This window comes from Scardinius erythrophthalmus (genome assembly GCF_964197995.2).
Source record: "Scardinius erythrophthalmus genome assembly, chromosome: 13".
In the NCBI taxonomy this organism is placed as follows: domain Eukaryota; kingdom Metazoa; phylum Chordata; class Actinopteri; order Cypriniformes; family Leuciscidae; genus Scardinius; species Scardinius erythrophthalmus.
This window is the reverse complement of record NC_138233.1, coordinates 5647713-5673749: the sequence shown is the minus strand read 5'-3', so window position 1 is coordinate 5673749 and position 26037 is coordinate 5647713. Positions and strand designations below refer to the sequence as shown.

General features: G+C 39.8%; 1 protein-coding gene across 2 annotated transcripts; it reads left to right on the top strand.

The window, feature by feature from the left end:
* Window positions 1-386: 386 nt before the first annotated feature.
* LOC308700559 (protocadherin gamma-A6) lies at window positions 387-7886 on the top strand (the record flags this gene model as incomplete). 2 transcript variants are annotated; one of them, XM_081382206.1, is made up of 5 exons in its annotated part: window positions 387-2699; window positions 2793-2906; window positions 4851-4909; window positions 5289-5407; window positions 6838-7886. In XM_081382206.1, 5 exons carry the CDS (start codon window positions 387-389, stop codon window positions 7179-7181), a joined length of 2949 nt encoding a protein of 982 aa, XP_081238332.1. In that variant the 3' UTR covers window positions 7182-7886. The 2 variants fall into 2 exon arrangements, with proteins under 2 accessions (XP_081238332.1, XP_081238331.1); XM_081382205.1 differs by having other exon boundaries at window positions 387-2906.
* Between the last annotated feature and the right edge of the window lie 18151 nt (window positions 7887-26037).

Sequence of the window (26037 nt, the reverse complement as noted above, 5' to 3'; positions counted from 1 at the left end):
CAATACGATTCCTCCCCAGCACCACACACACACACACACACACACACACACACACACACACACACACACACACACACACACCACCTCCCTCTCTCGTCTCACACACTCCTCAAAGCGTCTAACACGCTGGAAAATCAAAGCGCTCGCCTCTCCTGCTCACACACTGCCTGCGCTGCGCGCAAAGCGCACAAGCCAAGAGAGACTCCAAGTTTGCTGCGAATTTCCTTTCTCTTTTACATCGACTTTGTGCACTTTTTAAAAATGATTTTTATTCCATTTTAGAAAATAATGTAAGTGCGTATTGTGTACAGAAAATGTTTTTAAAAACTGTTTGAGTCTTTCACAGCTGAACATGAACGCAGCTGAGAATATCTGATTTTAGGAAGATGGACCGGAGGCTTCCGAGGAGGCGATGGACGTTGGCAGGGCAGGTTGTTTGTCTGCTCTTGTGTGCGTGCGCACTGGACCGGGTTTTGGCGCAGATTCGCTATTCAATTCCCGAGGAGTTGGAGCACGGGGCTTTTGTTGGAAATATAGCAGAGGACTTGGGTTTGGACGTGGCCAAATTGTCTTCCCGGAGATTCCGGATTGTATCTGGGGCAAGAAAACAATATTTAGAGGTGAATTTGGAGAACGGGATTTTGTTTGTGAATGAGAAGATTGACCGAGAGGAGCTCTGTGAACAAAGTCCCGTTTGTTTCTTGCACTTGCAGGTGGTTATTGAGAACCCTTTGGAACTGTACAGGGTAGAGGTGGAGATTTTGGATGTGAATGATAACGCTCCCAGTTTCCCGTGGAGCGAGTTTAATCTGGAGATCACGGAGTCTGCTGCGCCTGGCTCCAGGTTCCCGCTCGAGAGCGCGCAGGATCTTGACGTGGGCTCAAACTCTCTCCGCTCGTACTTACTGAGCGCCAATCAACACTTCCTGCTGGACATTCAGACCCGTAACGATGGCAGCAAGTTCGCCGAACTCGTTCTGCAGTCTCCGTTGGACCGAGAGCAACAGAAGACGCACGAGATGGTGCTCACGGCCGTGGACGGTGGCTCCCCGTTGCGCTCTGGCACGGCTCAGATCACGGTAACTGTGCTGGACGCGAATGACAACGTACCCGTGTTCGACCGCTCCGTATACCGGGTCAGCTTGGTGGAGAACGCACCGAGAGGGACGCTCGTGCTCAAACTGAACGCCACGGACCTGGACGAAGGCGCAAACGGCGAGATCACCTATTCGTTCAGCGGGCACGCACCTCTGAAGGTGCGGGAGCTGTTTAGCGTGGACTCTCACTCGGGTGAGATTCGGGTGAAGGGAATCGTGGACTATGAGAGGGCCAGCGTGTACGAGCTCTACGTGCAGGCGAAAGACAAGGGCCCCTCCGCCGTGGCCGTGCACTGTAAAGTGCTGGTTGATATTCTGGACGTGAACGACAATGCGCCTGAGGTCATATTAACCTCTGTGTCAACACCTGTTCAGGAGGACGCGCCGCCGGGCACAGTGATAGCTGTGATCAGCGTAATGGACCGCGACTCCGGAGAGAACGGGGCTGTGGATTGCCAGATCCCCGGAAATGTGCCGTTCCAGCTGCACTCCTCTTTTAAAAACTATTACACACTCGTAACCAGCGAGTTTCTCGACAGAGAGTCTGTCTCGGAGTATAACATCACCCTCACGGCTCGCGATCTGGGCTCGCCGCCGCTGTCCACCAGAAAGACGATTCTGGTTCAAGTGTCTGACATTAATGACAACCCGCCGCGCTTCATTCAGCCCTCATACACTGTGTATGTGACCGAAAATAACGCCCCGGGCGCTTCCATTTGCTCGGTGACCGCATTCGATCCGGACTCTAATCAGAACGCGTATTTGTCCTACTCCATCCTGGAGGGTCAGATTCAGGGCATGCCCGTGTCCACTTATGTCTCCATCAATTCCGATAACGGCAACATCTACGCGCTGCGCTCTTTCGATTACGAGCAGCTCCGGAACTTTCAGATCCGCGTGCAAGCGCAGGACGCCGGTTTCCCGCCGCTCAGCAGCAACGTGACCGTCAATGTTTTTGTTTTGGATCAGAACGACAACGCACCGGTCATCCTGTCACCGCTGCCGAGAAACGGCACCGTGGCCACTGAGATGGTGCCCAGATCGGTGGACGCTGGATACCTAGTGGCTAAAATCACAGCACTCGACGCGGACGCGGGGCAAAACTCTCGCCTGTCATTTCAGGTGCTGCAGGCGACAGATCCCGGGCTGTTCAGCGTGGCTCTGTACACCGGGGAGATCAGGACGATCCGCCGCTTCGTGGACAAAGATGCCATTAGGCAAAGACTCGTCATACTCGTCAAGGACAACGGGCAGCCGCCGCTCTCGGCCACCGTGACCATCATTCTCTCGGTGGTGGACAGCGTGCCGGAGTCGCTGTCAGATTTCGGTGACCTCTCGCTCAGCCCCCAGCCCCCGTCTAACCTCGCGCTCTATTTAATCGTGTCACTGAGCACCGTCTCGCTCATCTTCCTCGTGGCCATCATCGTTTTGGCGGCCGTGAAATGCTACAAGGACCACGACTCCCTCGGCGGCTACGCGCTGTCCTCGCTCGGTGCCGCGTGCTGCAGCTTCGAACCGGAGCCGCCCACCGAGGTGTTCAAAAAGTCCAATCTCAACCTGCAGATCTCCACCGGCGCCAAAGTGCCCACGAACTGCGTGGAGGTAAACAGCAATCCTGGAAATCTCTCTCAAGCGTACTGTTACAAAGTGTGTTTAACGCCCGAATCTGCAAAGAGCGACTTTATGTTTCTGAAGCCTTGCAGTCCCGGCACACCGAGAAATAACGCGGCGAGAGGAGCGGATAACCTGGCGCTGAGCTCACAGAGCCGCTGCTCATCCGTGAACAACGGAGCGACTACACCGAACGAGGTAAAACTACCTCTGTCTCTCTTTATTTAACGTCCACTTGTGCATTGAGTTCGTCAGTTGTTGAGTCACTTTCGTGAAGGGCATCATTTGTGCACAGAAGTGTGAATGATGTATTTGCGAACGAAATTAATGATCGATTATTGAACTATTAACGATTTCATTTGACAATAAATATTTAATAGCACTAAAGTCAATCAATGACCTTGATTGACAGTGAACGAGCGTTTCTAGACAGCAGCATCTTCTAGTGACATCGAGGACAATGCACGTCTTTTAGCACTGTCTCCAGTTCTTCCTTTGTTTGTGATCTCTCTCTCTCTCTCTCTCTCTCTCTCTCTCTCTCTCTCTCTCTCTCTCTCTCTCTCTCTCTCTCTCTCTCTCTATATATATATATATATATATATATATAGGCCTATGTAAAAGATCTTTTAATAATGTTATGTAACGACTTTTAGAAATGTACACAAAAAGAGCATTATTCTTTTTATTCTTTATTTGAACGCGGTCAGCTATACTTGTTCTAAATCTTCGTCTACTATCTGTCAAGGGCGCGCACGCACACACACACACACACACACACACACACACACACACACACACACACACACACACACACACACACACACACACACACACACACACACACACACACACACACACACACACACACACACTACAAGCTAATTATCCAGTACACAATGACACACGGACGCGGACTGGTTTCTTCCATAATGGGGCTGGGAAATGAAAGCATTGAGGAGCGCGCAGGAGCCGTTGGAGACGTGTCGCGCCTGTAGATTCTGCCACTTTGCCCTCATAGAATGAGTATCAAAAAGTGTGTTCTGTTAATATCCACTAGGTGGAAACGTCAGGCTGTAAAACGTAAACGTGCTCACTTCAGATATTATTCAATTGTCAGGGTGACCTGTTGGAGAGACAGGTGCCACCTTGCCTTGGGTCAGTGAAGTTCATATAGCTCGTGAAGAACAAAACTCGGTCATTGAGAGAATTACAATCTATGGTGTCCATGGAATCTGTGGACTTAAGGTCTCAAATAGAATATTCATAAAAGCATCTTTTATACCCTAATTACTGAGCAGGTCACTGGCCAACACAAATTCTGCCCTTGAGGGTATAAAAAGAAAAGCTCAAACAGATTGTGTTTACTCAGAGCTATTGAGCAGATCTTAAACAGGATTTCATCTGGGAATATATTAAGCTGAAAAATCATTATAAATTCACCAGAGCTGCAGTGGAAAATGCAAACGCACGGGAGTTTCTAAAATAAAACAAGAAATTAAATGAAATTGAATTCGTCGGACAGTTAAATGCGTTTTCGAAATCAATTTCCTGCCCTCTGCGGTTTCCTTTGAAGATTAAAATCGTATGTCGGTGCTCTAATTATCTACGGAAGGTATTTTGAAGAACCGTTCTAATAATAAGCTTACATGGCGCTCATGAAAGTCTCTAAGCGAATTAATAGAGCGTGGAATCCATACTTTCTCTCTCTCTCTCTCTCTCTCTCTCTCTCTCTCTCTCTCTCTCTCTCTCTCTCTCTCTCTCTCTCTCTCTCTCTCTCTCTCTTTGACTTGGAATAAATAACACCCCCATTCTCCTCCTCCTCCTCCTCCTCCTCCTCCTCCTCCTCCTCCTCCTCCTCCACCCCCGCTGCGTCTCTGAGGATGAAAGAGAAGACCGTGACACTATACAGTCATTGCTCAAGGCACCACAGTTCTGAAAGAAATGACGTGCAATTCACAGCTTTGGCCACAAGGAGGCATTACAAATCCCTTTAAAGGGATTTTATTTTCTTGTAAAACATCAATAATCTTTGTATTATTTACAAATTCGTTTTTTAAAGGGTTACGAAACTATGGTGGTTTATCATATTTGTTATATCTAATCATTCATTATTCTCAGATATGATTGTTCTGTGTGTTGCAGCTGAAACAAGCAAACACTGACTGGGCCCTCACCAAAAATCAAACCTCCTCTCTGAAAAGGTAAAACACACTTTTACTTGTTTCTAAATGGGGATACACCATAGACTTCTATTGATTTTTATCTAAAGTTAATAAAAGCAAAATATAATACAAACTTTCAGACTAACCCCAAGTGTTTCTATAGCTCAAGCAATTTAGCATGATGAGCAAAGCATAAACCCAAACAGCCTCAAAAAATTACTTTTTGCATTTTAGAAAATAAAACATGTATAAAAACATTTATTTAATTTTTTTGTCTTGTTCGAGACATACTTTTTTTCATTCACAGAGTGCAAGCAGACAATAATATTTTATGCGTGAATTTGTTTACTATGTTTAGGAGTATCAAAATATCTCATTACATCCCAGGTTGGCCTGATTTCTCTTCATCTGTTTGCAGCTGTAACTCTGTGAACATGGATGGCACTCTGATGCGTAAAGCCATGCAGGCCGAACCAGAGAATTATGTGGGTCAAATGGCTGCCGGACAGTACTGGACCTGGGGAACCCGCTCGAAAGGTACAGCTATACCTTTCTACGTCGCATTATTTGATCCTGTGTATAGTCATGCATTTAGTAGTCAATATGAAACAGGGTAACACTTTATTTTACATATGTTACATGTACTTACCATAATATGCATAATTACATGCAACTAACCCTCAACCAAATCCTAATCCTACCCTAGCCCTATAGCAAATACATGTAGTTAATTAATATTACTCAGTACTTAAATATATAATTACTGTTACAATGACACCTTAAAATAAAGTGTAACCTGAAACAGTTAGTGAGTCAAAACCACAGGTGACATTACTACAAATATGTGATCCATGAATCAGATTCAAGTTCCAAACTTTAAATCTGTTTTATTTCTGTGCATTAGTGAGGATGCCTTTTTCAGTTTGTGGGTAAAAGGTCTGTGGTTAACTTTACTTGAAGACACTTGCATGATTTTTTTTTTTTTGGTTGTTTTTTTTTTAACAGGAATGAAATGATCTGACATTAAAAATAGGATATTCAATGTGTAAATAGGGCAGGAACTATAAGGTATTGCTTTCATGAAAGCCAGTGAATTAGGTAAAACAGCACTTTGCATCATGTCATTGGGCTCTGGTGTAGATGTTAAGGAATCTCTATAGTTTCTAAATCTCTAATTTGCACTACATCATTTTTTTAAAGTATTTTTAATAATATAAAATAATAATATAAATAAATTATTATTACAATTTAAAATAGCTAGTTTTTTATTATTTAAATTAATTTTAAATGTAATTTATTCCTGTGATGCAAGCTGAATTTTTTTTAGATTTCAAATGAAGTCAAATGAAGGCATAGAAATCAAATGCTGCTTAATTATTATCAAATACTACTGGTGCTCAATTATTAATAATAGTTCTTATTATTATCTATGTTTTTTCTGCTTAATATTTTTGTGGATTTTTTTTTTTCAGGATTCTTTGATGAATAGAAAGTTAAAAAAAAACAGCATTTATTTGAAATTTATTTTATCTTTTGTAACATTTACCGATATATCTATTGCATAGTTGCATACCCCAAACTTTTGAATGGTAGTGTATTGCATTTTTCACAAAAAATATGAAGCAATGTTTACAATAGTAAGAAATGTTTCTTGATCATCAGATCATCATATTAGAATGATTTCTGAAGGATCATGTGACACTGAAGACTGGAGTAATGATGCTGAAAATGCAGCTTTGATCCCAGAAATAAATTACATTTGACAATATACTAAAATAGAAAACAGTTATTTTAAATTGTAATAATATTTCACAATATTACTGTTGTTACTGTATTTTTTTAAATCAAATATATGCAGCCTTAGTGAGCAGAAGAAACTTCTTTCAAAAACAGAAGTAATTACTCCAAACGTTTGACCGGCAATGTAAGTAGTTCTCTTGTTTTTTTTTTCTTTTTCAACCATCCAGAGTACCGGATGCATTCTCCAGCAGGAGGAGTTTCTCAGAGGGCATGGACGCCTCACTACACCCCCCCACACAACCCCCCCCATCACCAGCAGCACCAGCAGCAGCAGCCGGCGGCGCAGACCCACACGCACCCGCACCCTCCACCGGACTACCAGCACAACGTCTACATCCCCGGGACACCCTCCGGCTTCTGCACCCTGAGGCCCGTCTACCGCAGCGAGCTCGACCTCCACAACTCATTCTCCACCTTCGGCAAGAAACGCAGGTTCATCTCTCCCAGCAGCTATGACCCCTGTGACGACACGGGGGCGGATGTCATCAACAATGACTTGTACAACGAATAAAACAAGACAAAAGGACAAAAAGAGTGACTTATTACCAAAGCATAGCACTCCTCATGTATTCTCAGCCTCAGATGGCTCTCCACAGTCCTCTCAATGACCATCTGATGCATATTGCACATGCAATGCAACTTCCATCCATCGGGGTGTACAGGTTTGTATTAGCCGACCTGGGAACAAAATTGTTTTGAAACGATACCAGGTGGATATTACGATCACTGGATTTGCCATTTCACATCTTTGAAAGCTGTTTAGAGTTATTCAGAAGTGGAACTGTATGGTTCTCTTTGTTTTCTGTCTGTGAAAGTATTATTTTTTAGCAGAAAAGAAATTCTTATCACAAAGTTTAAAAAAAAAAAAAACTCTCTCCTAGTTTCTTCTGGTTTCCATTTGCAGAGATGTATAGTGCAACAGTGCTGCCCACTTTTTCAGTGGCGTTGGTTCCAGAAGTATTTTTCCCATATAAGATCTTAAAGAAAAATCTTTGTTAAAGAGTTAGAAGCCATGAACCAAGCAAGCTACAAGGTGAATCACAACATTACAAACTTTGATTTAAAGGGAAAGAATACAATAATTAGAACATTTTGTGAATTTGTAGTTCAGATGCAAAAGCCTCTAAGTGCCATCTGAAATTTTCTTCTAGAATGATCATTTTTATCAAGCTCGTATATTTAAGTTCAGTAATTTCACTTAAATGACAATGAAAATTACCTATGAAGTGTCATTTAAGTGAAATTACTGTACTTAAATATACAAGCTTGATAAAAATGATCATTTTATATATATATATATATATATATATATATATATATATATATATATATATATATATAGTGCCAAATGTGCATAAACCTTTATAGTAGTTTGAGAGCATAGGGAGATTGACTTTGTTATGCAATTTGCAGTTCTTTTTCTGTGATTTACTTGTTGCGATTTTCTGATTGGTGGAGATTCATGGGTAGTGTAGTTTTTCAGCAGGACTTCCGCTGTTGAACACAATTATTTCAAAAATAAGTCAAAATAATGTTATGATGGCTTTAACAAAAAACATACCATTGATTTACAACCTAGTAGCTCACAGTAGGTCTGTCTTTAAAGGTTTATATAGTTATCATTAAAAATCAGTTCTCCTATAGGGAAAATGAATGGGATTTTTACTTCCAGAACCCGACTGTTACACTGTATTTCAGATGAACCCACCCCTAAATGGAACGTGAAAACAAAACAGTGGTAAAGTCGCTTTAGATGTTGTCTTCCTGTCTAAGCCAGACTACTTGTCATGTGACAGGCAGGGAACCAAATCTATGATGTCACAGTGACGCTATGATGGTTCTGTGTGCTCACACTCACTTTAAGGTGCACTTTTCACTCACATTGTGTGTGTTTGTGGTACATCATATTACTGGAAGAACGTTTGTTCTTATAACTTTCCAGAACGTTAGCCAAAGTTCTGAGAACGTTCTCTGTTAGCTGGGTAGGGCATATGTCCTGTCATATGGGCTCATAGTACTTGACTACAGAGGCTCTGTTCCTCAGGATAGGATAGCGACAATAAACAGATATTTAAAGGAACTTGAAAATGACTGTACATCTCATGAGCAGCAGCCTATGATCCCACTAAGAAACTTGCTTGTCCTTTTATATGAGGGACAGAATAAAACTTAATCTGCTGTTATTATTATTATTATTACTTGTAATTGCATCTACTTGGTTAGCTCAGTCACACCAGGCCTAGAGGTCAAAGGTCAAAGGTCATTACCATTGAGAGGCCTGGCCTGAGATTTAATACAAGACTGAATATCATTATTATTTTCATATTTTCCTATTATTATTACTTTGACAATCATTTCAGCCAAAATGTGATTATTACACACTTTTTGCACACGGCGTGAGCGTATAAATCAACACAGTGGTCATGATGTGGCTGAATTGTGGGCTAGGAGAAAGTGGATGCTCACCAAATGAAATTGATCAATTCAATGTGATTACTCGCGTAAGAATGAGTGGATCTGCATTTAGACACACATTACTGCCTCATACAAGAGAACAGTGTGTGAAAGTCCATTCATTCCAAATATGTACATAAAAATATGAGAATTAAATATTTTTTTCTGAAATAAATCTGCTGTGTTGTGATTCATATTTTATAAGAAATATATGACTACAGTATGTTGGAAATGGAACACTACTAACTAATGTTCACTAAATACTGTGAAATATACACTGTATACTGCTTACTACTCATACAATAGTGAGACAGTATGCAATATGTATCAATAAATGTTTCAAAAGGTAAGTTGACTGTCACATGACCATATCACTTTGCATGGGAGTGGCATCCAGTTTCATTGTAGAAATGTGTTATTTTACATTTTTAATTCGGTTTTACAGCCTGTTCACATTATAGATGATAAAGAGGACCTATTATGTCACATTGCAGGCTCCGCCCACGACTGCTGACTGACTCTGCCCTGTTAGTATTATAACTACACAGTCCGCCATGTTTATTTCCTCGCCAGAGCATTAAACATCAGTATTCAAGTGAGAAATGTATTCTCATTAAAGCTACTAAAGTTATTCAATCAAGAACAGGGACTGATTTTCTGTTTTTCTTTTGTTGTTTGATTCATATTAACATCATATTTAGCAGTGTTGTTAGTTTTTGGCAGCGTATCCCAGGCAGGAGCTGTAAAGGCTCCGCCCTCTTCTGGAAAGGGGCGGGGAGCAGCAGCTCATTTGCATTTAAAGACACATGCACGAAAACAACATTTACAACATGGTATAATAAATTATCTAAGGGATATTTTGAGCTGAAACTTCACAGACACATTTTGGGGACACCTGAGACTTATATTACATCTTGTAAAAAGGGGCATTATAATTCCCTTTTAAAAAACACAAATTGTATTACTACTACAGATATTTTCAGTGTTCAGATATATTTATTTTATGTTCGGCCCTTTTCAAAGATTGTGGGTAAAAAAAGGTCTGTGGTTAACATTACTTTAAAAATGTGCTTTAAAAAAGTGCTAACACTGCACTCTTAGAAGGAATGTGTAGAAAAATTACACAAATTATGTGTAACACTCTAATTTACACATTTTGTGTCAATATTAACTAAAACTGTGTATAAAAAAATAATCTATTTTACACATATCCATGTGTAGTTTAAAGTTTACACAACTTGGGTATTTACTCAAAGCATTTAACACATTATGAGTAGACTGATGTGCTTACACATTTTAATGTGTTAATTTTTATAACGCGACCGTTATTTAAATTAGCTAGTCAAACTGAACCAACCAATAAGGTGACTTTTGAGTGAACATAATCCAGTTCCAGTCAGTTGCAGTTCAGTAACGTTAACGTTAGTAGATAAAAGTCTGTTAACGACAGCAACTATTTTGTTTTTACTATATTGTTGAAAATAAAACATGTACCTTATCACTTCGTTATCGACTACCCCTCGCGTCAAAACTGTTCGTGAAAACCACCTCTTTACCAGGGAGGAGATGATTCGCGCCGAATCACGCCGGTGATGCTCAAAGTCATGAGGTAAGCTGTACTTGAATTATTTTTTTTACTCATGTTCATTTTCAAAAACAATATTTCCTGCTACTGTTATTTTAATACTGGCTTAAAAGCTAGGTTACGACGAGATTTTGCGGGCAAAAAACTCGACTTTTGTCAATAGTGTAACGTTAGCAGTTAAAGTTAGGTGAAGAACGTCTAAACCAAGTAGCTTTATGTTGACCAATGCTGCGAATTTGCGTGGAAACCCCGATTCAAAATCGGCATAATTTTTTTCCACTTTCACACGAAATTCCAGATAATGAAGAGACCTTTATTAATGGATTTTACACGCAAAATTTCGCCAAGCAATGGTAGCTAAACGTGACCGCACCTAGATTGTAACTTACAGTGCTACTCGATTTACAATACACAAAATGTTATTTGTAAGGGTGTTTTAAAAATCGTCTAATCTTTATTAATTTGATTAACGTTACGTATAAAATGTAATCGTAGTAGTGGATTTGAAAGTTTGCTGAAATGATTAGCAATATGTCATAAGTGCTCTTGAGTGATGTGCAGGCTAGGTAACGTTAGCAGCTAACTGTTAGCATACAATAACGTTACATGTGCTAACTTTATATAAAATAAGTGACCTTTGCATTATGTCTAATATTTATTACACAGCAAATGAACCAATCAGAAGATGGACCATTTTCCACCGACCACCGTGTTCAGTCTCACCAGATTTCATTTATTCAGGTAAGCATTGCAGTAAAACTCACTAAATCATTAATTCATATCAAATCAAGCATTCTAAACAACTTAAGTTTTTATTTTTGCATTCTTTTGATCTATTATTAGGCCAAGGAGTCCGACCTGACCAGGAAGGTGCCTAATAAGCATAGCCTATCAGCGCACAGGTAGGTTAACTACTGAGGGAAAGAAAAAGATCATCACATGGGGATTTCTTGCATCATGTATCTTACTGTGTATTTGTCTCAAACAGCTGTCCCTTCACTGCAAACAAGTTGAAATTGGCTAGCCTAAATCCCTGATTGCAGTTAAGCCTACGAATCTCAGCATTTTTGGAGAGAATTAAGGAAATGTAAGTATTAAAATTTAATCTGGCATAATTTAGTTTACAGTTCAACTGAAATGTTTGAATGTGCTGACAAAAGGGTGTTACTTACAAATATATATATTCTGAATTATAGTATGATGGAGATTAAAAACAATTTGATGCTTGTGTAATTTTCTCCTCTCTCTCTCTCCCTATTATATTTTTATATAGTGTTGGAACTGCGATCTTCTCTGAAGAAGAACTGAGCACATTTGTGTTGGTGGACACGTTTGCATCCAGGAAACAGGGGACTGATGCATATGTCACACTTTTCTGGAAACACTTCAGGAGTTTCAAAGTCGCGATCTGATTGGTTGAATTCTACAGGATGTTCGGGAGATGTGAGTGTCGTGTTCTTTATCGGTTCGCCTGGAAACAAATGCCGTGACACCAAAACCCCTCGTGGAAGAAGAATGCTATTGTGCTTACAACTGTGACAATGAGCGCTTACCAGGATCAACTAAACACTGGATTTTCAAAAGTACTTGAAGTTCGCGGCTCCATTGTTTAACGTTCTTGAATGAATAATTTATTAGATGCAGCCAGTCTGTTATTGTAGGGACATCAACATCATATATTATCACGCCCCTAAACATGACGCAGAACAAAACGAACTGTGATTGGTTGCGTTACATGTCAGTCAAACGTCCTCTTGGGTGGTCCAGACATTGATACTAATAATGAGAACTGTTTCTTGAGCATCAAATCATCGTATAAGAGTGATTTCTGAAGGATCATGTGACACTGAAAACTTGGAGTAATGATGCTGAAAATTCAGCTTTGATCACATGAATAAAATATTTTTTAAATATATTCAAATAGAAAACAGCTGTTTTACATTGTAATAATATTTCACAATATTTACTGTTTTTACTGTACTTTTGTATCAAATAAAATATTTGGTGAGCATAAGAGATTTCTTTCAAAAACATTAAAATGCTTAATATTTTCTAAACTTGGCCACCAATGTACATCAAGCCAAAAATGTTTTGGAAATAAGTGAAATTATTTTGAAGGTGGGGAAGTGTGTCATGTTACCTAATGAGATTGAGAAAATAACTGTTTTATCCTATGTTGGACATTTCCTTTTTGACTGCTTTAAATTGTATTGTTCTATTCTGGATTGAATTTAATTGTTGATATGTCAGTCAAAATAAATAAGATAATCAACCACAGACTTTATTTTGTCAAATGCTTATTTTGTTTAGGATTTAGGATTTTAGATACCTTTCTTAACACAGTGTGTGTAGCCAAGGATAGCACATAATGTGGTAATGTTACACATGTTTACACATCTTTTACACATATTTTACACATGTTTACACATCTTTTATGTTAACCTTTCTGACACATTTAGTGTGTTAAACTCATTAACACAGTGAATGAGTTGAAATTAACACAAATCTAGTAGTCCTGGAGCTCACCCACGGATGTGTTAAAATTTAACACAGGTTGTGTCATTTTTGACACATTCTTTGAGTGTGTCAGAAATAGGGGTACAGTAGGAGTCCAGGTACAATCTACACTAACGTGTAGGGCTTATTATTGGACCTCAAGGTACATATATGTACCTTTTTGAGGGTCAAAAAGCATTAAAAGGTACATAAATGTACCGTTTATTTTAAAGGTTAATTTACAATATTTGTATGTGAAATACATACAAAGTCATTTCCTCAGTGACAAGCCATTGTACCCCTTAAGGTACAATTATGTACTTTATTTTCTGAGAGTGTAGCTAACTTATGGTGTAAAGAATCAAATGTGCTTCCAAATTCACATTTGATGTGTAGACCATTTGTTTGTTTTGTAGAACAAAACATGAAAGTAATGTTTACCACAAACCAAAAAAAAAAAAAAAAAAAACTACAGTAAATTCCAGAGGGAACTCAGTTAGTTCAAAAATACCAATTCTCTTCCAGATTTTATGGCTACAAACCGAACAGCTCCATTGTTTTAATTAAGTCTCGACACTTATCTTTACATAGTTGCATGAAAAGACATTTCTCAGCACAAAGAAGAAGGAATAAATGACCCAGGCCACTCTCTCATGCTCTGAATAAACACAGCAAAAGCTAACATATTCTAATGAGCTTTCTTATATTCTCTTTTTCCTCCCACAGAGAATAGACTTGGTTCATTAACTGAACAAACACAAAACTCCTTCGTCTAAATATCATTTTAATTAAAGACGGGGAAACAGACGGGCCACCGGGGGAATATGGCTCACCCTGCAAATGCCACACCTGGACGCAATCTCTCCCACGCCCTTTCCATTTTAATTTCCCGGGGAAATGAGTTCAGAATGTCAATAGATGAGTATCGCCCAGTTGAGAGGGGTAATTAGGTTTGCCGTGTGTCCTTTCAGATTACAAACGTTAATGAAGAAACGGTCTCTATGGCGCTAACACACTTCTCTAAATCGAAGTTCATCTCTCTGAGGGCCCGTGAACCAGAGGTGAGGAGATGAGCAATTTAGACATGTCCCTCTCTAGACTACAGATCAGGAATTAGAGGAGCTCAGCTTTACAGCACAGAGTCACATTCAAACAATGACATCCTTTTGAGAAGTGGGAAATATCAAGGGAGAGAAAACTTAAAAACTTTGCTCATGAATATTAAGTAGGTGATTGGACAGTCACCCAGTAGTCCTTGCTGATTGGCTAAACGACAGACTGGTATATGTTGTTGTTATTATAACTTAAAGGTGAAGTGTGTAATTTCCTTACATGTTCGAGGCCGGGCATGTAATTAAATCTAGAATGTTTAAGGATCTATTTGAATTAGTCAACACTAATTTCACATCATGTTTTTTTTTTTTTTAATTCAATGACCTAGTCATGTGTCTGCTTTGTTGTACAAACTAAACTATAAAGATGAATTGGTAATATGTATTATATGTGTCTGAGATTCACCCTTCACCTTTAACTTCCAGCATTTAGTGCTCTACAGTTTGACCTTGTCCTTGTCCTAGACAGAATATTTTAGCTCTGTTACTATGACAACTCTCTCCCTTTGTTACATCTTGTTTGGAAACCAGTAGCCGAGCTGCTCTGTCAGACATGATGACATCATAGCCACAGTTTAATGAACAGTGATGTGTTTTATCATTTTAATATGTTTTCTAGATTATTTACACTGCCTTGCCGTTAGAGAGTCTGTTATTTAATATTCTGCTTTTTCTGCAACAGCTGTATGTGTATGTGTGTGTGTGTGTGTGTGTGTGTGTGCGCGCGTGTGCGTGTGTGTGGATCCCTCTCTCTCTTGTGTACCTGTGTGTCGGTGTGCGGATCTCTCTCTCTCTCTCTCTCTCTCTCTCTCTCTCTCTCTCTCTCTCTCTCTCTCTCTCTCTCTCTCTCTCTCTCTCTCTCTCTCTGTGTGTGTGTGTGTGTGTGGCCTGGTAAACCCTACACTATGGTTAAAAATGTCCCCTCAAAGATGTCAAAGATGCAATATCCAAAAATCATTGTCCTTGTGGGGACTTTTTTTGGTCCCCATGAGGAAAGCAGATTATAAATCATAAGTAATGTTTTTTGAAAATGCAACAATGCAGAAACTTTTGTGTGATGGGAAGGTTTAGGGGTAGGGTTAGTGTAAGGGGAGAGAATATACAGTTTGTACAGTATACAAATCATTATGTCTATAAAAAAAAATCACAAAAAACATGAAAACACAACGTGTGTGTGTGTGTGTGTGTGTGTGTGTGTGTGTGTGTGTGTGTGTGTGTGTGTGTGCGTGTGTGCGTGCGTGTATGTGTGTGTTAGAGAGAGAGAGGGGTCAGAACAGCCACATTTTCACCAGTAGTCTCAGACTTCTGGACTTTGAATTTTATTTATTGTTACTTTAAACTTTTCATTTTCAAGAAACGTTATCTAAAAAGAGAATATAATTATGACATGATATGAATGTGCAAATGAGAAGTGGGAAATCAGTCTCATAAAACACCACTAGAGGTCGCCTGCATCACATGCCATCAAGCACAAGGAGCAAAACAGTTTGGTGACATAGAATTATTAATCAACTTTCATGTCACATTATGTCACATTATATTATGTATATGCATACATTTACCCCATTAACACAAAAATCATAAGGATTCATACCTAAGAATTATTATTGTTTTATTCCATGTCTCCAATCATGTTTTATCAACTTCTCTTTGAAATAAAGGTTACATACTGTATATATTTCTAAATTAGCAATTTTGAGTATTAGCATACATTCACTTATTCTCTTTGACATAAAATACGATTAATTGTGATACATAGTTTTATGTGTAAAACCATTATAAGTTTATGTCTCTCAAATTCCAGTCCAATTGCAGTTTAAAGTCTTCAACATGCCCTAAATCACATGGCTTGCTAGAAGTGACATTATTTTCTTGGAGGGAAAGACAAAAGTAAGTAGTCATAAACTTTTCCCTCCTTTCCTCATTTTTAGAAGACTTAAAAATAACTAGTGTAAAACATAACACTCTATTACTCCATTGAAAATATTAGGATATTCTTGAGTTTGGGGCCTGAGTTTGACCAGTGGGTTGTCTGATAGACATTTTTCTCCCTCTGATAAGACTAATATAAAGATTTTTTTTTTTTCAACAAACAGGGCTGCGTTTCCCAAAAGCATCGTAAGCCTATAGATCGTAAAAACGATCGTACGACTGATCTTAATATTACTGTCTGTTTCCCAAAAACTTCGTAACTTAAGTAGCACTTGAAAATCATCTTAGATCTACGAGTGCTCTGGAGTAATCGTAAATCCCTAAGTGCATTTGTACTTTATTGTACACTTTATTACTTTATTATTATTATTATTATTATTATTATTATTATTATTATTTGGTTAAATGAACGTATAAATGAAATAATTAAAAAGGTCAGAAAACAAAACTAAAAAATTGAAATAATGTAATCTAATAATTTTAATCACAATTAAATGAATGAACAAAAAAAAAAAAAAAAAAAGATGTAATATGCTTCAAAGACTGGGAAAAATAGGAAAAACCTGTCAATGACTTGCTGATATGCACGAAAACCAGCCATGTATTGGGCATTTCTTGGTTGGCCATCATGTGGTCCCATGCCATCTTTGACCTCCTCCTCCTCCTCCACCACCTCTTCATCTTATTCCTCCCTGTTAAGTAAGGACACTCTCATATGTCCTGACAACAACTACAAAGATTCTCAAACTGCTGAGGTGAGCGGCTGCAGTCTGGACAACAGAAGATGGAGGCTGAGGCCTGGGAGGGTTGTTTGGAGGACTAGGAGATGGCAGATGAAACTGATAGTTCCTCTGAGCATGAAGGACCTGAGTCAGGCTCAGGTTGAGTTACCTCTACTCCTCCATGGATGTCAATACCACCCCAAATGCCATCTGAAGCACTTGTGCCAAGTATTGACAAGGCCTTTTCTTCCTTTGCTGTGAGAAGGGAGGACTCATTGGGCCCACCACCTGTTTTATTAAATGTTGTCCTCTGCAGTGCCCTTTTCCTTTTAGAAAGGCTCACACTTTGCAAAAAAGAGAGTAGCTGGATAGCCTCTGCTGCATGAAATCTGATGTAATAAAGGTATTCTGTATCATTCTTGTCAAATAAATACACATATAATAAATAAAATAAGGCCTATATAACACGTAGCTCTGATGGCAAAGTCCTGCCACTTCTTCATGACCTCCTTCCCTCATCTTTTAATGCCCCTAGTTGCAGTCAGTTTTCTAGCAAAATCCCAGATCCCAGAAAAAAAAGTGTTTTCTTTGTGTTTTTTGGTTCAGCCATTTTGCTGGTGTAGGTTTGCTGCTTTATAGATTATTGGCCTCGTAGAAAATGTACATCAGTTGAAAACAATTAGGTTAAACATTAAAAAATACAAGCGTGTGCTATAATTACGAGCCGTTCTACAAGGTGACATTTCAGCACTCGACAAACGGACAGCGACTCTTAAGTAGCACTTAAAGCTCAGCTGCGTGCGATCGTGCTAAGTCCGTTTTTGTGAAGCGCACGTGAAATAAACACGAACGTTCGTAAAGTCGCTCGTAGAAAATCCTCATAAGTGCTAAGATCCATCGTTATCTGGAAACAGCCCTGGGCTTTGAATTTAGTTATTGACAAGTCACACTGACATTTTGCTGCCACTTGATTTTATTATTATAATTATTATTTACCACTTTAAGATAAAATGTGTAATTGACTATATGCAGACAAAGACTAAAGTGACAAAGAAAAAAATATTAGTTTATAAGTCTATTAGTCTATTTTAGAGTAGGCCTGAAGTGGACTAACTTTGAATTTAATTATTGACAAGTCACACTGACATTTTACTGCCATTTGATTGTATTATTATAATTATTATTTACTGTTTTATGATAAAATGTGAAATTGACTATATGCAGACAAAAACTAAAGTGACAAAGAAAAAAATATAAGTTTATAAGGATTAAAATCCTTAGATCTCTTTTTGATGTGTGAAAATGTTCAAATCTCCAGGGAGCCTGCATTCATCTGACAGACTTCCATTCCTGGAGAGAGAGAGAGAGAGAGAGAGAGAGAGAGAGAGAGAGAGAGAGAGAGAGAGAGAGAGAGAGAGAGAGAGAGAGAGAGAGAGAAAAGTGAATGTGTTATTTTTGAAACAGCTAAAGTTCACAGAAAGAGAGGTAAGTCAAAAAAAGAAGTGATGTGGACATGAGCAGCCAGCGGCTCTCTTTTGCCAAAGTGTATTTTATTACAGTCTAAATTAGTAATTTGTTTACAGCAAGCATGACTGCCTCAGTCTTTGTCTATTTGTTTATTTGACAGGAATGATACAGAATAACATTATTTCATGCAGCACAGGCTTGTACCTTATTTTACTACAATGCACAATCCAACAATGCATTTCAATATCCAAATGTAATAGATGTGATAGCTAATTGGAAAGACAGTCATGCATGCAGTAACCAATTCATCTAACTTAGACTAATAAATCACACTTTGCAAAAAAGAGAGTAGCTGGATAGCCTCTGCTGCATGAAATCTGATGTAATAATGGTACTCTGTATCATTCTTGTCAAATAAATACATATATAATAAATAAAATAAATATATAGGCCTATATAACAAGTAGCTCTGCAAAGCATCTTATGTAAATGTATTCAGGAATGAAATACAGAAAGGGCGAATAAAGAGAAGCGCGCGCACACACACACACACACACACACACACACACACACACACACACACACAGAGAAAGAGAGAGAGAGAGAGAGAGAGAGAGAGAGGGAGAGAGAGACGTAGATAAAATTGTGATAGGGTTAAATATAGACGAAAAGGCTTTGATCGTTTTCACTCATGAACGATATAAAACTATCAAAAGATCATCAAGAGTGTCTCTTCTATGTATTACCTTCATCCAGTAAATATACAGCTCCTGTCTCTGTCTCAGCGTGTCGCTGTTGGCCAGTAAATCACACACAGACTTCATTTAAAGGGACGTTGCCATATTCCAGAATCCTGGTACTGAGAACAGCATCCTTTTCAGTGGGACCGTTTTTAAACGATTACAGGATTAAAAAAAAAAAAAAAAAAAAGCAGTCTGAACACGAGAGACATTTTAAGGAGCAGCACGACTAGTAACTCAATCTGACTGATCTTTTCTTGTGATTTTGTGTTTTCTGCTGGAATTGTTAATGAAGCCAGTTAGAAGGTGGGTCGTGTTTTTCTTTGTACTTTGGGCGACATGGGAAACGGCTTTGTCTGTGACGCGCTATTCTATCCCGGAGGAGATGGAGCGCGGGTCTGTCGTTGCAAATCTGGCTGCTGATTTGGAGCTGGATGTTAGTGGACTTGCACAGCGAGAGGTAAAACTTGATATTTTCCATAACAAAAAATATCTTGATGTTAATAAAAGGACTGGCGAGCTATTTATTGTTGAGAAAATGGACAGGGAAACTCTGTGTCCTACGAAAACCACGACGACGTGTTTTCTGAAATTAGACTTAATAATTGAAAGCCCATTGCGTATTTTCAATATTGAATTGGGCATCACAGACATTAACGATAACGCTCCTCATTTCCGAAGAGACAGGATTGAATTAGATGTCTCAGAGTCCGCGTCACCGGGAGAAAAATTCTCTTTGCCCAATGCGTTTGACCCAGACGTTGGTGCCAACACAGTCAAGACCTATAAATTAAGTGAAAGTGAACATTTCACTGTTGATATACATTCTGGAAGCGATGGTACAAAATATGTCGATTTGGTCCTCATGAAGGCCTTAGACAGAGAAGAGAAGGCTGTTCATAATCTGATTCTCACTGCAATTGATGGCGGAGTCCCTGCGCGCTCTGGCACAGCTAATATTATTGTGCGCGTGCAAGATACAAATGACAACGCCCCTCAGTTTGATCAGGCAGTTTACACTCTGAATATAAGCGAAAATTCTCCAGCTGGCACTGTTGTTATTAAATTAAACGCTACTGATGCTGATGAAGGCCCAAACGCTGACCTTACATACTCATTTACGCTTTATACTTCTGAGAAAACGCAGGAGATGTTCTCGTTGAATTCAAATACTGGCGAAATAGCAGTTAAGGGCACAATTGATTATGAAGATATGAAAATATATGAGATGTTCGTTGAGGCTAAAGACAATGGCCCCGTTCCAATCTCCGGTCAATGCCGAGTGACTGTGTACGTTAAAGATATGAACGATAACTATCCCGAGATAACCATAAAATCCCTTAAGAACACCGTGGACGAAAACATCCCAGTCGGCTCTGTTATAGCTCTGGTGGGTGTTAGTGACAGAGACACTGAAGATAACGGTAAGGTAAATCTTACAATGAACAAGTCCTTACCATTTATTTTAAACAAGTCCTCTGACTACCTGTACGAGTTATTGGTGTCAGAAACGTTAGATCGTGAAAAGGTCCCAGAATATGAGATCATGCTGATTGTGACCGATGAAGGGAATCCTCCCTTATCTGATAATGAAACTATAACGGTGCATTTACTAGATGTCAATGATAACGCACCGCAGTTCCCACAGACATTCTACACGATACCTGTAATGGAGAATAACGCGCCTGGAGCTTCACTGAGCTCTTTAACTGCTATAGACCCAGATCTCCATGAAAATCAGTATCTAGTTTATTTTATAATAGAGAAGGAAATAGTGAACACCTCCATGTCCATGCTGTTCTCCATTAACCCAGAGAACGGTAATCTTTACGCGCTAAAGACGTTTGACTATGAGATAGAGAAGGAGTTTCTTTTCCACATCGAGGCCAGAGACTCTGGTGTTCCTCCGCTCAGCAGTAACGTGACCGTTCACATTATTATCATGGATCAGAACGACAACACACCGCTTATAGTGTCTCCATGGCGCGCGCACGGCTCAGAGGTTAAGGAAAAGATCCCGAGATCCACAGATAAAGGAACTCTGATAGCCAAAGTCATCGCCATAGACTCTGACTCAGTGCACAACTCTCGAATCACGTACCAGTTCCTCCAGAACACTGACGCCACGTTATTCAGCTTGGATCAATACAACGGAGAGATCCGGACCATGAGAATGTTCAGTTACAGAGACTCGCGAGACCAGCGGCTGGTGGTGATCGCCAAAGACAACGGAGAGCCCGCGCTCTCTGCTACAGTCACCATCAAACTGTCCACGGTGGAGACCGCCCTCAAAACCTATACTGAGGTGCCTTTGGAATATGACATCTTCTCAGATCTAAACCTGTATCTGGTGATCGGACTGGGCTCTGTGTCATTTCTTTTACTCATCACTATACTGGTGACCATCGTGCTGAAGTGTCAGAAAGCGAAGCCCAGCAAAGCGGCTCCTCCGTGCAGGAACAGTGTGATCAGCGAGAGGAACTCGACCATCGCGGATTCCACTCTGGTCTCCAACGATGCCTACTGGTACAGTTTATTTCTAGCAGAGACGAGGAAAGGAAAGCTGGTGGTCAGACAGCCTGTGCCAAAGGGAGCGAGATACATCGTGTCCAGTTTACCGAGGAGCACAGGAGTGACCGAGACCAGCGACTCAGCCGCTTCAACTCTTCAGGTAAGATCACATATTACAGCTTATTTTTTTAATACTGTTTTCACATGCATTATTACCTATGAAGCACACATTCTGAGGTAAGAATATTTAAATAATTGTACTTTTATTTTTTAAACTATGTAAACAATAGTTTATAAAAAAGATAGGCCTAGATAAATTAATAGATTGTCAGTGTTAGTGTATATTCAACTTGTGCACAATTTTTGAGGCACCTCACTGTGTGTGCGCAAAGTGGCGCTGTGGTTTCACAAATTATATCTCACAAAGTATAGGCTGTCATTGCGAGCGTAATTTCAACGTCACTTTCACAGCTGGCCATTTTGCAACGAACCCTTGTTTTGTGCGTCTCTGGTTTTACACAAAATATTGCGGTGTCCATCGAGGAAACTTTTCGTCTTTTATCCCTTTTTTAACAGTTCTTTCTGCATCTCATTTTTGGAGTCAAATCCAATGCTTTGTTGCTAGATGAACTGCTTTGTCCTTGCATCATAATCATTTGATCACACAATGGATTCTGATTTGAACGCCTGGTCATGGAGGAGGTATGTCTCGCTGTTTTTTCTTCTATCAGAGGTTTTTCATTTGGCTCTGGCTGTTACACATTATTCTGTTCCAGAGGAGATGGAAGTAGGATCTGTCGTGGCAAATTTAGCCACTGATTTAGGGCTTGACCTGCAGACTTTGATTAAACGAAACGTCCGTTTAGATGTGATCGCTAATAAGAAATACCTCGCCATAAACAAAGAAAGAGGTGAGTTGTACATACAAGAGAAGATTGATCGTGAATATTTGTGTCCTGCAAAAACGACTACGACTTGTTTTTTAAAAATGGAAGTTATTGTCGAGAACCCTGTGCGAATATTTTACATAGAGCTAGAAATCACTGACATAAATGATAATAACCCTAATTTTAGACGAGACACAATACATTTAGATATCACTGAATCTACGCCAGCAGGAGAGCGATTTTCTGTCAGTAATGCGGTGGATTCGGATGTCGGTTCCAACTCGGTCAAAACCTATTATCTAAGTAAAAATGAGCACTTTGACATTGAAATTCAGTCGGGGAGGGACGGTTCCAAATTTGCAGACTTAATTTTAAAAAAGGCTCTAGATCGTGAAACCCAAGCTGTTCATAATCTGGTACTGACAGCAGTGGATGGCGGAGTCCCTCCGCGTTCAGGCACGGCCAGTATCATCGTTCGGGTGTTGGATGCAAATGACAACGCCCCTAAATTTGATCAAGAGAGCTACGTCATTAATTTAACTGAAAACTCACCCATTGGGAGCCTGGTCCTTAAATTAAATGCAACAGATCTAGATGAGGGTTCTAACGCCGACCTTGTGTATTCATTTAGTCTGTATACATCTGAGAAGACACAGAAAGCATTCAGTTTAAATCCTGAAAGTGGTGAAATTAGAGTGAAAGAGATGGTTAATTATGAAGACTTTCGAATTTACGATATGGAAGTTATAGCATCAGATAAAGGAACTCATCCATTATCCGGCCAATGTAAATTATCCATTATAATTACAGACATGAATGATAATCATCCTGAAATTTCTATAAAATCATTCACAAGTCCAGTTAAAGAGGATGTACCTGTAAATACAGTAATTGCAGTTGTTAGTGTGAGTGATAGAGACTCAGGAGAAAATGGACAGGTAGATATTCATATTTCTGATGATTTGCCTTTTGCGCTTAAAGAATCATCTGATAATTATTATGAATTATTAATTTCAGAACCGTTAGACCGTGAAAAGGTTGCAGAATATGACATCACTATTACCGTCACTGACAGGGGCAACCCGCCGTTATCTGATAATGAAACTATAACTTTAGAGTTACTGGACGTTAATGACAATGTTCCTCAGTTCCCACAGACATTCTACACGATACCTGTAATGGAGAATAACGCGCCTGGAGCTTCACTGAGCTCTTTAACTGCTATAGACCCAGATCTCCATGAAAATCAGTATCTAGTTTATTTTATAATAGAGAAGGAAATAGTGAACACCTCCATGTCCATGCTGTTCTCCATTAACCCAGAGAACGGTAATCTTTACGCGCTAAAGACGTTTGACTATGAGATAGAGAAGGAGTTTCTTTTCCACATCGAGGCCAGAGACTCTGGTGTTCCTCCGCTCAGCAGTAACGTGACCGTTCACATTATTATCATGGATCAGAACGACAACACACCGCTTATAGTGTCTCCATGGCGCGCGCACGGCTCGGAGGTGAAGGAAAAGATCCCGAGATCCACCGATAAAGGAACTCTGATAGCCAAAGTCATCGCCATAGACTCTGACTCAGTGCACAACTCTCGAATCACGTACCAGTTCCTCCAGAACACTGACGCCACGTTATTCAGCTTGGATCAATACAACGGAGAGATCCGGACCATGAGAATGTTCAGTTACAGAGACTCGCGAGACCAGCGGCTGGTGGTGATCGCCAAAGACAACGGAGAGCCCGCGCTCTCTGCTACAGTCACCATCAAACTGTCCACGGTGGAGACCGCCCTCAAAACCTATACTGAGGTGCCTTTGGAATATGACATCTTCTCAGATCTAAACCTGTATCTGGTGATCGGACTGGGCTCTGTGTCATTTCTTTTACTCATCACTATACTGGTGACCATCGTGCTGAAGTGTCAGAAAGCGAAGCCCAGCAAAGCGGCTCCTCCGTGCAGGAACAGTGTGATCAGCGAGAGGAACTCGACCATCGCGGATTCCACTCTGGTCTCCAACGATGCCTACTGGTACAGTTTATTTCTAGCAGAGACGAGGAAAGGAAAGCTGGTGGTCAGACAGCCTGTGCCAAAGGGAGCGAGATACATCGTGTCCAGTTTACCGAGGAGCACAGGAGTGACCGAGACCAGCGACTCAGCCGCTTCTACTCTACAGGTAAGACAATAAACTATATTATAAAAATAAAACTGAAAATATAATCATGCTATGTATGAATGCTATTTAATTCAAGGTGACAAATGATGGCTCAAACAAAACAAATATGGTATGAATGATTTTTATTGTAAAATAAATCAGCTGAGTTGGCTTTATATTAAACGTGCTGTTTTTACATCGTGCACAAAGTGTCGCTGTTGTCTAGCAATACACAACATGGAAATGACTTACTGGTTGCCATAATGTAACGTCACAGTCTACAGCGTTAGTGTGTGATCATCTCTCCTTCCTCTCTTTGTACGCCTCTTTGTTCCTCTGAGTCCCTCATTTACAATTTCGTTTACGTGGTTGGATTATACTGGACTTGTATATTGAATAAAAATGGCACCGTGTATGGACACACACAAATGGAAAAGGTACGTTTTGTTATTCCTGATCATCTTTTCTGTATTGAACTCGGGATTTGCTGTTACTCACTACTCTATTCCCGAGGAAATGGAGGTAGGATCTGTTGTTGCAAATTTAGCCGCTGATCTTGGTTTGGATGTACAGAGTCTGACAAAACGCAAGATGCGCTTAGATGTGATAGCAAATAAAAAATATCTGGATATAAATAAAGAAACAGGAGAGCTGTTTATCGTCGAAAGAATAGACAGAGAATATCTCTGCACATCCAAAACTACAAATTCTTGTTTTCTGAAGCTCGATGCTACAATCGAAAACCCAATTAGAATGTTTAACATTGAATTAGAAATATTAGATATCAACGACAATGCCCCCCACTTTCGACGAGATGTCATGCATTTAGACATTTCAGAATCGACACCAGCCGGAGAGCGTTTCTCACTCAACAATGCAGTGGACGCAGACATTGTATCTAATTCAATTAAGACTTACTATCTTAGTGAAAGCGAGCATTTTACTATAGAAATACAGTCTGGTCGAGATGGATCTAAACTAGCTGATTTAGTGCTGAAAAAAGCGTTAGATCGCGAGGAGAAAGCAGTTCATAATCTGATCCTCACTGCTGTGGATGGCGGAGTCCCCGCGCGCTCGGGTACAGCTAACATTATTGTCCAAGTGTTGGACACAAACGACAACGCCCCTCAATTCGATAAAGACAGTTATACTGTGCGTTTAAGTGAAAATTCTCCAATAGAAAGTCTTGTTGTTAAGCTCAACGCAACAGATTTAGATGAAGGGCAAAATTCTGAAATAATATACACATTTAGTTTATATACATCTGAGAAGACACAAGATACGTTTAAATTGAATTCAGAA